Source organism: Ictalurus furcatus, chromosome 25 (assembly GCF_023375685.1).
Source record: "Ictalurus furcatus strain D&B chromosome 25, Billie_1.0, whole genome shotgun sequence".
Classification (NCBI taxonomy): Eukaryota; Metazoa; Chordata; class Actinopteri; order Siluriformes; family Ictaluridae; genus Ictalurus; species Ictalurus furcatus.
The window spans coordinates 18022396-18035440 of record NC_071279.1 but is presented as its reverse complement, the minus strand read 5'-3'; the positions used below and the strand labels follow the sequence as shown (position 1 = coordinate 18035440).

At 44.1% G+C, this 13045-nt stretch overlaps 1 protein-coding gene across 1 annotated transcript; it reads left to right on the top strand.

Annotated features, from left to right (window-relative positions):
- The first annotated feature begins 195 nt into the window (after positions 1-195).
- On the top strand, positions 196-12920 carry fntb (farnesyltransferase, CAAX box, beta). The gene is made up of 12 exons (XM_053613738.1): positions 196-711; positions 1048-1112; positions 5584-5656; positions 6434-6525; positions 7127-7273; positions 7361-7444; positions 7576-7662; positions 8462-8591; positions 9194-9326; positions 10085-10196; positions 11174-11288; positions 12451-12920. The coding sequence occupies exons 1-12, from the start codon at positions 625-627 to the stop codon at positions 12571-12573; spliced, it is 1248 nt and encodes a 415-aa protein (XP_053469713.1). The 5' UTR covers positions 196-624; the 3' UTR covers positions 12574-12920.
- Positions 12921-13045: the final 125 nt, after the last annotated feature.

Here is a 13045-nt window from a genome sequence, read left to right as displayed (position 1 = left end):
TTCAGTATCATTATTTTAAAATGTATGCCTACTTTGATGATTTGTAACTCACATATTGTTGATTTTTTTTTTCGTTAAATAAAAGTTTAAGAAAAATAAAAGGATTTACTTTCTACACTGTGAATGTGCGTTTTTTTTCTAAAAAAACAGTCCTTTCCGGCTTGCCGTAGTCGGTAAAATTCAGTAGGCTCAAACCCTATACGTGTGTTTATTTCTTTCCCACGCGCATTATGATAAAGTTCGTTTCCCGCGTTATGATTGGCTAATATCCTGACATCCCACGAGACAATTGGTTAACGCTGTAACAGGCACTCACAAATAGCCATTAAGCGCTCGGGATCGAGAGGTGGGCGGGGTTTGTCGGAATACGAGTGTGGGGAAATATAATACCCGGTTTAATCTGTGGGTGCTTTAGAGTGACGCGAATTTCACGCGGATCTTCAATGTATTATATCCCGGAAGTGAGCCCTGTGTATGGGGTTAAGATCTGAGCTAAAGGAAAGACGGAAAACCCTGACGGCAGAAATCACAAAAAAACTTTGCTAGCTTAACAGCTAGTCCGCGGAGTCGTTTGTAATTTATTGTTATTGGTATAATTAATTTTATTATTATTACTGTGCTAAAATGGAGTCTTTGCGGTGTTTGAGCATCTCCCATCATCTGGAGGAGTTTAAAGATGACGGTTTGCAGACCGTGACCTCTGCAGAGCAGGTGAGAGACATGTCACGCGCTGGTAGCTAACTCAGGACTAGCGGTTGCCATTAGCAACAGTGGAGAAACGTTAGACTAGTAATCGTTAACTCGCTGCTTTTGTGTCGTAACCAGCAGCGCTAAGCATGTGCATGTAGCGAGTTACGTCACTTCCGGTGGTCAAACGAGTTAGCTAGGTAGTTTATTTATTTATTTATTTATTTATTTATTTATTTATTATTTTTCTTTAAGAGTTTCAACGGCTTATAAACTAACTAGCTCGAGATAAATAAACGAACTGTGTAATTTCGCGAAAATCATGTGTTTGTTTTCTGTGTTTTTAATCTCTTTGTGCAGAGGAAAGTTGAACGCAGCATTAAAGAGGTGCTCAGTGTTTACCAGCAAATCCACCCTTCACCCCAGTGAGTAATCTCCAACCTTCTCCGAGCTAAAATACATAACTCCAGTGAGTGGTTTTTAACAAAACATGTATTTAAAATGGCTATAAATAGCCTCCTGGCAGGGCTTTAGAGTAATTGTGCTGACATGCACACACGAATACTGTATATAAAAGTATTAAAGGTGCAATAGTAGATTTTTTTTTATTCCTTATTTGTACAAATAACATGGGAGATATATAGAGCATGTGTTGTTGTTGTTGTTTTTTTTTTTTAAAGAAAAAGACCTGGCTTTAGTAAAAGTATATTACTTCACTGAGAAAACCTGTTCGGAAAACTTGTTTATGTTTGGATGCGCCTCCTTATAGACACGCCCTGTAGAGCCTGGAGGCGGAGTTCCATGAACATGGGCGGGAATAAGTCAAACGTCCAGCCCACCTAACCCTTAAGCAGAAAGTATACTTCACTGTTTTACACATAAGCTAGGAACAGCTATGCAGGACGCTTTTGCACTATTAGGTCTTCCACAAGGTGGCAGCAGTATCCCAGGGCCGTGGATCCTCAAGGTAGTCAGAAGAGACGGAAACAAGTGCAGGTTAGAAAGTACCCGCGTTTGTATAATTCTAGCCGTAAAGAGTATAAGGATTTGCATACGGGTGCTAATCGTGGTGAGAGATGGCCCAAGCATTGTTCTTCGTGTTGTTGTGACCCCAAAAGACCTTCTTTACTGCTCTGTACTGACTCTTGTAGGCCAGGAGGGGTAGCGCAAGTCGTCATCGCCCGCCTGTGTAAGCGTACACGTCAGATGGAGTATACTTTGAGAGGCTATGCATACGACTGTGCGCATACGCTCGCGTACGCTTTAAAAACGAAGTATACCAGAGGCTTTAGGGACTAACGGTGCGTTCAAGTTAGGGCTGCTCGATTATGGCAACAATCATAATCGCGATTATTTTGGTCAATATTGAGATCATGATTATTAAACACCGCACCGCTGTAAAGAAAAACTGCGCTCGGTTTTTAAAAAGAGAACAAAAAACGAGAACATTGCGGAACGGAACGTGGTACAATAACCGTTTTATCTCAATTATTTTGTTTTCATCATCGTCGGAGGCCATGATCGAAATTGAAATAGAAAGTTCGGTTAATCGCACAGCCCTAGTCCGAGTCATGTCGGGAAGATCGTATTTCCGAGTTGAACGCACATGAACGCCACGGCAAAGTCGTAATTACGAGCATGGAAACTCTGGATTTATTTCGCGTTGTGGGCGTGCCGGTAAGAAAACATGGTGGAATCGCTGGATGCGGCGTCTGTAGTTGACGGTAAATTTGTTTTACTCGTAAATTTGCTTACTCGTCTCAGAAGCTGATTTCTGTTATTATGCGTTTAGCTTGTTTTATTGTAAATAAAAAAGCAACTGCCTGCACAAAATACGATCGCTTCATAAATGGATTAAAAACGCAAAACCCGCCTGATGCACATTCTTCGCTTTCTAGAAGGAGTTAAAAAAAACCTTGCAGTATTTTTTTGTAGTTAATTAAGAGAAGGTACACCGACATGACTCGAACGCACCTGACCTCATAATTATGTCTTCCCAACTCGTAAATACGAACTTCCCAGGAGGGAATCGCCCAAACCGGATAGATGACGATTATCTAAACAGCACACGGGCGATATTTCAGCCTGCAGCGAGCGCTCTGGAGTCCAAACTTCCTCAGAGCATACAGTAATAATGTATGTTTATAATATTTACAGTAATCTGAATTAGAGGTCAACCTCTAAACGATTTATTTATATATATATTTTGCTAAGAACTATTGATTATCAACAAAAATCCACACCGATGGTTTTTCCCGGTTGCAGGAGCGGCTGAGAAGCGTCCGCTGTCCTTATACGGTACGAGAGCGGCCTCTAGAGGCGAAATAAAAAATCACTGACTAATTTTGTCATGTTGTTTGAAGTGTTTTTTTTTTGCAGCAATATTTTACTTTGAGTGTTTATATTTTCATTCAGTATCAGGTTTAGAATCTATCGGTCGATTAATGGGTTTTCGGAGCCCGACTTGTTTATCAGTAACGGTTAAGTCCACTATCTACTCTGGATGCTATATTTTGCTAAACCAGTGCTAGAAAGCACAGAAATGAGCGCTCCGCTCTTCAACGTGTGCAGATCTTGGTGGTTTTGTTGTAAAATGGGCTTCTGAAGACATTACGTGAAATCCGACTACACCAACAAACCCAGCCTTACTGGTGCCTGCCGTTCTGTGGCTCGTGTACGGCGTCGAAAGAAGACCGGACCCTTAAAACGGAGTCTTGATAAAGGTGAAGAACCCTTGCGTTATGAGATATTATAAGATAAAGGTGTCTCACGCATTTGCCAATATGGAATTTCTGGAATATTCTACAAGTCACGTAATGGTGAAACCCGCAAACCGTAAAAACCTCTTCTTCTGTGCTGAAGATAACATTTCCACGCTTGGTTATTACTCTTCATTCCCGGAGTCATTACAGTTAAACTCTGTATCTGTGTAGCGTGATGCAGTGAGTTTATTTAAGAACTCTGTGTTCTGTTCAACTTTCCATTAAGTGTTAAATCTCGTGGGTGTAAACAAGTCGAGTGTGAACCGGGTGACTGCTTGTATCTGTGACACACACACACACACACACACACACATCATCATCACGTGCCATTCATTTATTATTTATAAACCATACATATTTCTCAACCCCACTTCCGAATCAACTTAAAGTTGGGAGGTTGCCATGCCAACTACCTCGTATGTTTCATGTCAGAAACGGTTGTGCCGTGAGTCATGCGGTTTGTACCGACTGTCCTCGTGCCATCTTCGTGATGCTAAACATTTTGTTCGTGTTAGCAGATTCTTCTGTGAACGTCTGGCACACGTTTGTTCCGGTGGAAAAAAAAAAAGAATCTGTTGTTGACATCGGGACATGCTTCTAGATCTGTAAGTCATTATTAAAGTCATGGATGAAAGCTCTTCATGACACCATACAAATCATCATCATCATCTGGATTCATTTTGAGATCGATGTATTTTAAATAAATAAATAAATCCAGTTTAGTCAGGCGCTGGAGGAAGTGGCTGCGTGAATGAATGAGTTCGAGGGGTCCAAGCACCAAAGATTGTTCGATCAGTAAGCGAATCTCGATCATCCGCCAAAACGTGATACGTAAGCATCAGTGCTGGAAGGAGTCTCCAGCGTCAGTGCTTTGTAACGGGCAGTGGTAAAGCTGTAAAGTTTTCTGATCTCTTCGGGAGAGAGGAGTTTACGCTTCTTTGCGGTTTCGCTTTGACACGACTAGCTGCGTTTTTGTTTTTTTTTCCACTCTTATTAACTTATGATGTGAAACCCACACCTCTTCCTTAATCTTCTAATCTCGCTTTCGGACGAGAGACATTTTATCTGGGGCTCTACGGCTTGCGGTGAGAATCCGAGTGTTTGTTCCTGCTGTTAGGTTGTGTTTATTGTGCAGATTAGAGGCTTTAGCGGTGAGCGGGTGTGCATATCAGGGCTGTTCGTACCCCTGCGTGGTGTAGAGCCGCTTGATACTCCGTTATAATTACTGGGTTTGCCGTGGCTCAGTGGGAAGCAGCAGATTTGAGCTCGGGACTTAATGATAGGTGGCTCACATGTAGTACAGAGAAGCTTAGTTACAATTAGAGAAGCAGCAGAAGCAACTCTAGGACCAACGCTGACGAACACTCGGGTCTCCGTGGAACCAGGGTGGGTTCAGTGTGGCAGAAGAGCGTGTGAGGTTCAGAACCTGCTGCTAGTTTTTGTTAACGAGGTTGTGGAAATAAATCCACTCTAAACCAGGCTTTAGATAAGGCTTCAGAGTTTAGACCAGGACAAACATCAGATCAGACTTCAGACTATAGACCAGGACAAACATCAGACCAGACTTTAGACCATATAAGATTGCAGCTCAAACTTCAGATTAGTGTTTAGACCAGACCTTAAGCCGTACTTCAGAACAAATCTCAGACCCCAGACTTGAGACCAGACCAATCCCTATACCAAAACACTTTAGATTTTAGACTAGACCAGACTTTAGGTCAGACCAGACCTCAGATTGCAGACCAGTCTCTAGATCAGACTTCAGACCTGCCTTTAGACCACACTTTAGATTTTAAACCAGACCAGACCTCAGACCAGTCTCTAGATTAGACTTCAGAACAGACCTCAGACCTGCCTTTGGACCAGACTTTACACCATACTTCAGATTTTAAACCAGACTAGACCTCAGACTTTAGACCAGTCTCTAGACTTGAGACGCTGGCTCTCGGTTCACTTTAACAGCATTTTAGCAGGTAAATCTTTTAGCCGATCTAACCCTAACCCTAGGCCCTTGACCTTGAAATGGATCAATTCATATCGACTTTGAAGTCTGAACCGTCTTCATTTAGAGAGAGTGTTATAGGAGACAGGTGAGTAAACTGGTGTGATCGATCTGTTCCGCTCTGTTTTTTAGGCCAACGTTACTACGAGAACAACACTACCAATATCTGAAGAAAGGTTTACGCCATCTCTCGGATGCCTATGAGGTAAGCAGTGGCCTTTTGGGCAGGAAAAAAAAGCCAGTTACTGATCTAGATAAAGACGGTTTTAAATGGACATAAATGTTGTCTGGGGTTTTTTTTTTTTCCCAGTTCGTCCCCATAGGCAAAATGAATTATTAATACTCGTTTTTTGCGTTTGTTGTTGTTTCTCTCTCTATCCAGTTCCGCCTTGTTATTGTTAATCGGTACTGTCTGCTCGGCTTAGCATATGCTCCAGTGACGCCGATGATCATGTTCTACAGTGTGATTGGTCTCGAACGTGGCGTAACAGCTCGTCCTCACCGGACCGAAAACATTTTGGCTTTTCTTCAACTTTTCCTCCGTATTATAATTATCCCTATAACGAGCGTTTGTTTTAAAAGAGTTCCTGTCACCTTGTGCATCCTACGCCTGCCTTCGTCCGGCCTAAACGTCCTCGGAGCTCGGTCACTTTACTACGAAATGTAATCGCGGACCGTGAACTTGATGACCGTGTTAGCCCCAGAGTTAGCGTTCAGGCAGATTAGCTCGTGCTGCACCACTCGGGACGAGATGTTCGCTAACACTAACCACACTCGCCAATTAATGTCGTCGACTGCGCCTTAATTAACACGTTCTTTTGAGTGATTTGAGTTCCTTTTACGTTTTTAGACGTTAGCAAAGACATATTGAATCATTTTGGGCTTATGCATGAGTAACTGCATGTTAAACAACATGTCTAGTGTGTGTGTGTGTGTGTGGTAGTAAAGACTGTTGGCTCACTGTATTGTCTGCTGCTCTCAGTGTTTGGATGCCAGTCGGCCTTGGCTGTGTTACTGGATCCTGCACAGTCTGGAGCTTCTGGAGGAACCCGTGCCTGCTTCTGTAGCATCAGAGTGAGTACAGAACATCACCCAGCCCCTCCACCATCCCCGCGGACACCCAGGACTCCCGGCGTGGGGGTGGAGGAGATCAGGGCCTGCGCTGAACCCTGACCTTTCAATTCGCTCGGAGAAACGGCACACAGAAAGGTTTTGGTGGCGGTGTGAGCTCAGGCACATGTTACGCCTCTCAGCCACAGAGGCTCCTTTTGTCCAGAAATTCCGTAGGCTGTTTTAGCGGATGCAGCGAATTTTAATGAGTAGTATGAGCAAGATGCCTTTATTCTGCTCGTAATTTGTCCAGATTAGGTTTTTGTCCTAATATGGAACTTGCACGGTCTGGACAGGGGATGTTTCGTGTGGATTATCGTGTTATAACAACGCGACACTTCCCACTAGGCTGCTTTTAATATTCCTAAGCAAGGAAGGTTCCTTGGGTTTATAGTCACCCGGGTTCCACGTACTGTACGTGTCGACGTAATAAAAAGCGCTCGAGGTCACAGAATCCGTCATGTCCGTATGTAGTCGTTTATACACCCCTCGTGTATAGAGTTAGAAGGCTGTAGACTTTGTGTTTGATATGACGTGTAATAACACTCGCACGCTTATCTCGCAGTGTGTGCCAGTTCCTGGCGCGGTGCCAGAGCCCGAAAGGGGGTTTCGCAGGAGGTCCGGGGCAGCACGCTCACCTGGCACCCACATACGCCGCCGTAAATGCCCTATGCATTCTGGGAACGGAGGAGGCCTACAGCGTCATAAACAGGTGCGTACCTTCCACACCGGCGCTTTAAAACACAGATCTCACTCACAGCCATGGTATAACACCACTCCTCTCCCCTCCCCCCACCAGAGAGACGCTCCTGGACTTCCTGTTCACGGTGAAACAGCCAGATGGCTCCTTTGTCATGCATGTGGGTGGGGAGGTGGACGTCAGGTGAGCTTCTCTGCCTTGGTTTCGTGGTTATGTTGTCATGACGATGGCGTATTCCCCAGGGCCGGATTCAAACAGACATTCGCCTAACTTAAGAGCTGATATGAATGTAAATGAGTGCTGCTGTTCTACAGGAGTGCGTACTGCGCGGCGTCAGTGGCCTCTCTCACTAACATCCTGACCCCCAAACTGTTCGAGGGAACACACAACTGGATCCTCAGGTATCTCTTCAGCTGCTTTTTAAAACACACTGCTGTCTTATTGGTCACATCTTGTCCGTGAGTGAACATGATCATCGTCTACATCCCGACATGACGACGTAACCGACGATAAGAACGTCTCGTTTTTGGGACTTTCACAGGTACGCGACGTGAGGTCCGACTTTAACTAAACAGACTCGGATAAAACATAACAGAAAAGGAATCGGACAAACGACAGACGAAACATATCAGTCATACAGACAAAACGTATCAGACTCGGACGAAACCCAGTACTCGAACATAAAACGTATCAGACTCGGACAAAATCTCCAATAGAAAAAATTCTGCTAAATCAGATAAAATATATCAGACTCGGGCAAAACGCATCGCTCGAACAGAAAAAAGTAACACACTCGGACCAAACAAACTCCAACAGAAAAAAATGAGCTAACTCGAACGTATCAGACTCAGACAAACCATATCGTTAAAACAAAATCAGACTCAAACAAAACGTATCAGACTCAGATAAACATCACTAAAACAAAACGTATCAGACTACGACCCCATTTTAGAATGAATAATGGAGACAGGATGAGCATTCTCCTCTCAGATCTGTGTATGTTCTTGACTTTCTTTCATGTTGTTGTTCTTAAAGCCAAATTTCTCACTTTTTACAAAGTGAAAGTAGTGAATGATGGAGAAAAAGAATAGATTTGACGCCTTGGACTCAGACTGAGCTGCATGAGTAGAAAACCCAGGTAAAGCTTGAATAGTGTGTGTGTGTGTGTGTGTGTGTGTTTGTTTATCCCCCCCCCACCAGCTGTCAGAATTGGGAAGGTGGTTTGGGAGGGATGCCTGGTCTGGAGGCTCACGGTGGCTACACCTTCTGTGGCATGGCAGCTCTGGTCATCCTGGGAAAGGAACACATGCTGGACCTCAAGGCCTTATTAGTGAGTGCCCTCCCCCTCGTTATTACCCAGCATGCCTTGTCGTCTCTCTATAACTCACTCACCATGCAAACAGATCAGTAACCGAACAGAGAGCTCTCCAAGACCTCGTACTGGCGACGAGTGTGAAAGCCCGATAAACTCCTAACCCGATAGCGCTCTAGACCGCAGCTCTGCTCAGAATAACACGGGCCGATGAATTACTGGGCGAAAAGCCAGTCCGTGTCACGGCTCACGCTGTTTGTAGCACTTCAGGAAGTATGGAGGAGAGAAGGGTCTGATATCAGCTCCTGGGTTTAATAACCACAGCGTACAGGAAGTGTCGATCTCTCCATCTTTCGGTTTTAATGACTAAAACAACCTCGAGTCTTTAAATCAACACGAATCACCTTTTTTTTTTTTTTTTAAATCCATTCCTCGAAGTTGTAATGTTACAGAGAAACCACAAAGCGGTACTGGAGACTCCTCCCATGAATGCTAAATAACTGTGTCCTTACAGGAAGACCTCACCATATCGATGATGTGTGTTAAATGACTAAACATACAGTATGTACAGACGTAACAGACGTTCTATTCCTGTGTGTGTGTGTGTGTGTGATCTATAGCGCTGGGTCACGAGCAGGCAGATGCGTTACGAGGGCGGTTTTCAGGGTCGCTGTAACAAGCTGGTGGACGGCTGTTACTCGTTCTGGCAGGCAGGCCTGCTGCCGCTGCTCCACAGAGCGCTCTTTAAAGACGGTAAGACTCTTCTGTATCATCTCCGCCTCATCAAGTTGCTCCTACCGTACCACTTTCACTCAACATCCAGCGTTTCTAAGGTTGTCACGGGCAATATTTATACACTCAGCTCTAGAATTATTGGCACCCTCGGTAAAGACGGGTATTGTTTTTTTTTTTAAAAAGAGAGACACACAAATGAGAAATCTGCCCTTTAAGTGTAGCCACTAAATAAAATTACAGTTGGTATTAGTTGAGTGTATAATGGATTTATTATTTATAATAAAATAAACGGGGCAAACGGAGTCGACAGGGATGCCTCCGCCACCAACAAGTCTTTCACGCATTTGACCTTGCTGTGACCTTGACCCTGTTTGGATTGATAAAAAAAAAAAAAAACCTGCTGGTTAACGAGAATCACTCCGTATAAATCCTACAAACCGGCCGCATGAATCTCGGATGAAGAATAGTTCAACTGAGCCACATGTCGGAATTATTGGCGCTCCTAAAATTTCCTAGCGGGGGGGGATTAACTGAAGCATGTAACTGGATGTAATTTAGTTTGTCTTCTATCTAGTCTGTTTGTATTCTCTCTCTCTCTCTCTCTCTCCATTTGTCTGTATCTCTGACTTTCTGTCTGTCTCTCTCTCGTTCTCTCCCTCATTTTATTGGAGCTAAGAGGGTAAGAGCTGTGTAACAGTGCTGTGTGTGTGTGTGTTGAGTCGTGATGGTGAGCAGGTACCTGTGTGAGCGTAAACGTGCTGTGATGCCGTTTGTAGGAGACGAGACGCTGAGCGTGAGCAGTTGGATGTTCGAGCAGCAAGCGCTACAGGAATACATCCTGCTCTGCTGCCAGAACCCTGGAGGAGGCCTGCTGGACAAACCGGGCAAGTGAGTACGGCTCCAGTTTCACACACACACACACACACACGGGTGTGTTTCACCTGTTTTATAGCTCTGAGTCTAGAATAGATACACTGTCTTAATGAGTGTTAAACATTATTATTGACTCATAATGATTTAATGAGTTTATCATCATCATCATCATACCACAGCGCTGTTGAATTCTGATTGGTCAGAATTCGCCGATATAACACTAGCTCTGTCAGTAGCGCAGCTGCAAATCACAGGTCTATATTAACGCACTCGTTCTACTATGTTGTCGTTTCTATAGCAACAGTAATCGTTGTATATGGCGAAGTTTTTTGTTTTTTTTTAAAGCGTTTAAGGCTCCAGGACAGAGGAGTTGACGCTTCACGATTGTTTGTTTCGTTTGTTTATTTGTAGTTGCGGTAACGTAAGTGAGAACTTGTTTCATGGACGTTCGGCAACTACAAACCGATAAAAAGTACGCCATGACGTTACTTGATGATTACCAAAAAAAAAAAGAGGACCTGTCGGCAGGTTGCTGCGGGATAAAAGGAATAAAACACTTCAGGACGTGATGTTATAGTGAAATAGTCATCTTCATGGCACCGTGCTGTCACTGATTTATTTCCTGTAACAGCACCACCCTGAGTGTTTTATTCCTTACTTAGTACGGTAAATCAACACGTCGCTTTTGGACCAAGTGTAATATCTGAACCTGAGTCATTTTAATCACGTTCACAAGAGTTTCTGTCTCGAGTTAAACACACGAACACAGAGCGTGATTAGTAAAAATCACATAATAACCCAAGGCTAACGTTAGCCAGTTAGCTGACTCGGTCGAAGCTCAGTACACTTTTACAAAAAGATGTTTCATTCGTTGGGGAGGTGAAACGATTTAAACCTGACGAATAAACGTTCATTCATTATTCATTAGAACTAGAGCTATTCCCTGATGATGATGATGATGATATTTCACACACGATGTATTGTGTTTCCAGGTCCCGGGATTTTTACCACACGTGCTACTGTTTGAGCGGTCTCTCGATAGCACAGCACTTCGGGAACAAAGATCTCCACCACCAGCTGGTCGTCGGCAGAGCTGAGAACAGACTGGTGAGAGAATACTGAAACGCCGTAGCTCATCAGCGACCTGATGGTGAACGTTATCGTTGTCTTGACTGAGAGTGTTTAATTAGTGCATTTGGCTAATGGTCATGATGTCATGTATTGTAATAAAGAATCCTACAGTATGTATATATTTATTTTACAGAGGAACACGTGAGGGATAATCCACATACGGCCAGGTGTGCGTTACACCGTTTTAGTCGGTGACGTGGAGGTAAAGAAGCAGCGACTCGAAGCGGAGTGTATTAAAACGGTGTAACACACACCTAGCCGTGGATTATGGATCCCGCCGATACCGCGGTCACGTGACGGCACTGACGAGTTAAAGCTGTCGTCCGTGTCTGCGGCGCAGAATTCGACTGAAAGGATGAGAATAAGGGATAATTTTGGGTTCGTTATTTTATACACGGGTCGTTAGATCCAGAATCCCACACGCTCGAAATCACACACAGATAAAGTAGGGCCGTAAGAGTACACTTATTTGAATGAACGTGAGAGTGTGTGTGTGTGTGTGAATTACCTGCGTCTGTGCACTAATAATGAAGCTGTGAGTGTAACTGTTACCGTGCTTACGGATGTTTATAAACAGTGCAGAAATTTAGGACGGTGATTAAACTGACCGGAACTACTTGCGCAGTATACGGTTTGATCGCGCACCTTCCGGCCAATCAGAATCGAGTATTCAGACCGACCGTGGTATAATAATAATAATAATTAGATGATGCTAATCCGAATCACTGAACAATCACAGTCGATCAGCCAAGATGGTCTCGGCGTGTAACATTTGTTTTTCTTTCGTTTTTGCGCTAGAGCTGGAACGTAACCAGGGCGGCCATTTTGTACAGGATGCCGAAACTCATACGGACGATGATGTAATTCCGCATCAAAACATAAAGGGGGGGAGGGTGGCTTTCAGAAAACGTAGATTTTACCAAAGCAGCATGATTTTGTTTAGGTAGAATGAAGGTGAAGAAGGAACAGTACAAAATGTGAACATTTCATGCTTCAGATCTCACCACGTGGCGTTGTGAAATACAAAACCTGCTGTGACGTTACGGCGTGTAAACATCAGACACGACACGTGAAACTTGGCTGATCGGGTATATTAGACGTGACACGTGCTCTTCATCACCGTTCCTTTTGTATCCAGGCGCCGACTCACCCGGTGTACAACATCTGCCCTGAGAGAGTTGCCCGAGCCATCCAGCATTTCCACAAGCTGCCTGCACCAGCGCCGAGAGGAGCTCCAGCGAGCGCACACCACCACCTGTAGGCTTTTTGTTTTTGTTAAGAGATGACGCTGTTGTTGCTGTTGTTATCTGGGCTGTACACAGGAACCTGGTGTGTAAAAACACTGTAATTAAAATCCATGCTGGGGGAAAAATAAAATGCACCAGTCTTACTGAAACCTAAAGCAGAGGCCTTCAGTTTGTAGGGCCTCAGTTCTGCGGCGAGGACCTGAACGCTTTCTGCTGTCCTTGACCAGTCAAAATGTACTCGGTGGCTTTTTTTCTTTTTAAAAACGTGACGTTGCCTCCGTGGTGCTGTGGAAATAAAAGCTTCAGCGGTTTGTATTTAATGTGGTTACGTAATTTACAAATAAACAAATGAAATGAAAAAGCGTCATCATTTTCTCCGAACGATTCCTTGGCCCGATCGGGGGAGCGGGGAACTGAAAGAACGGATGCACACGGTACGCAGTCCCACAAAAAAATAACGTATAACTGTGGGTCAACCCGGTCATC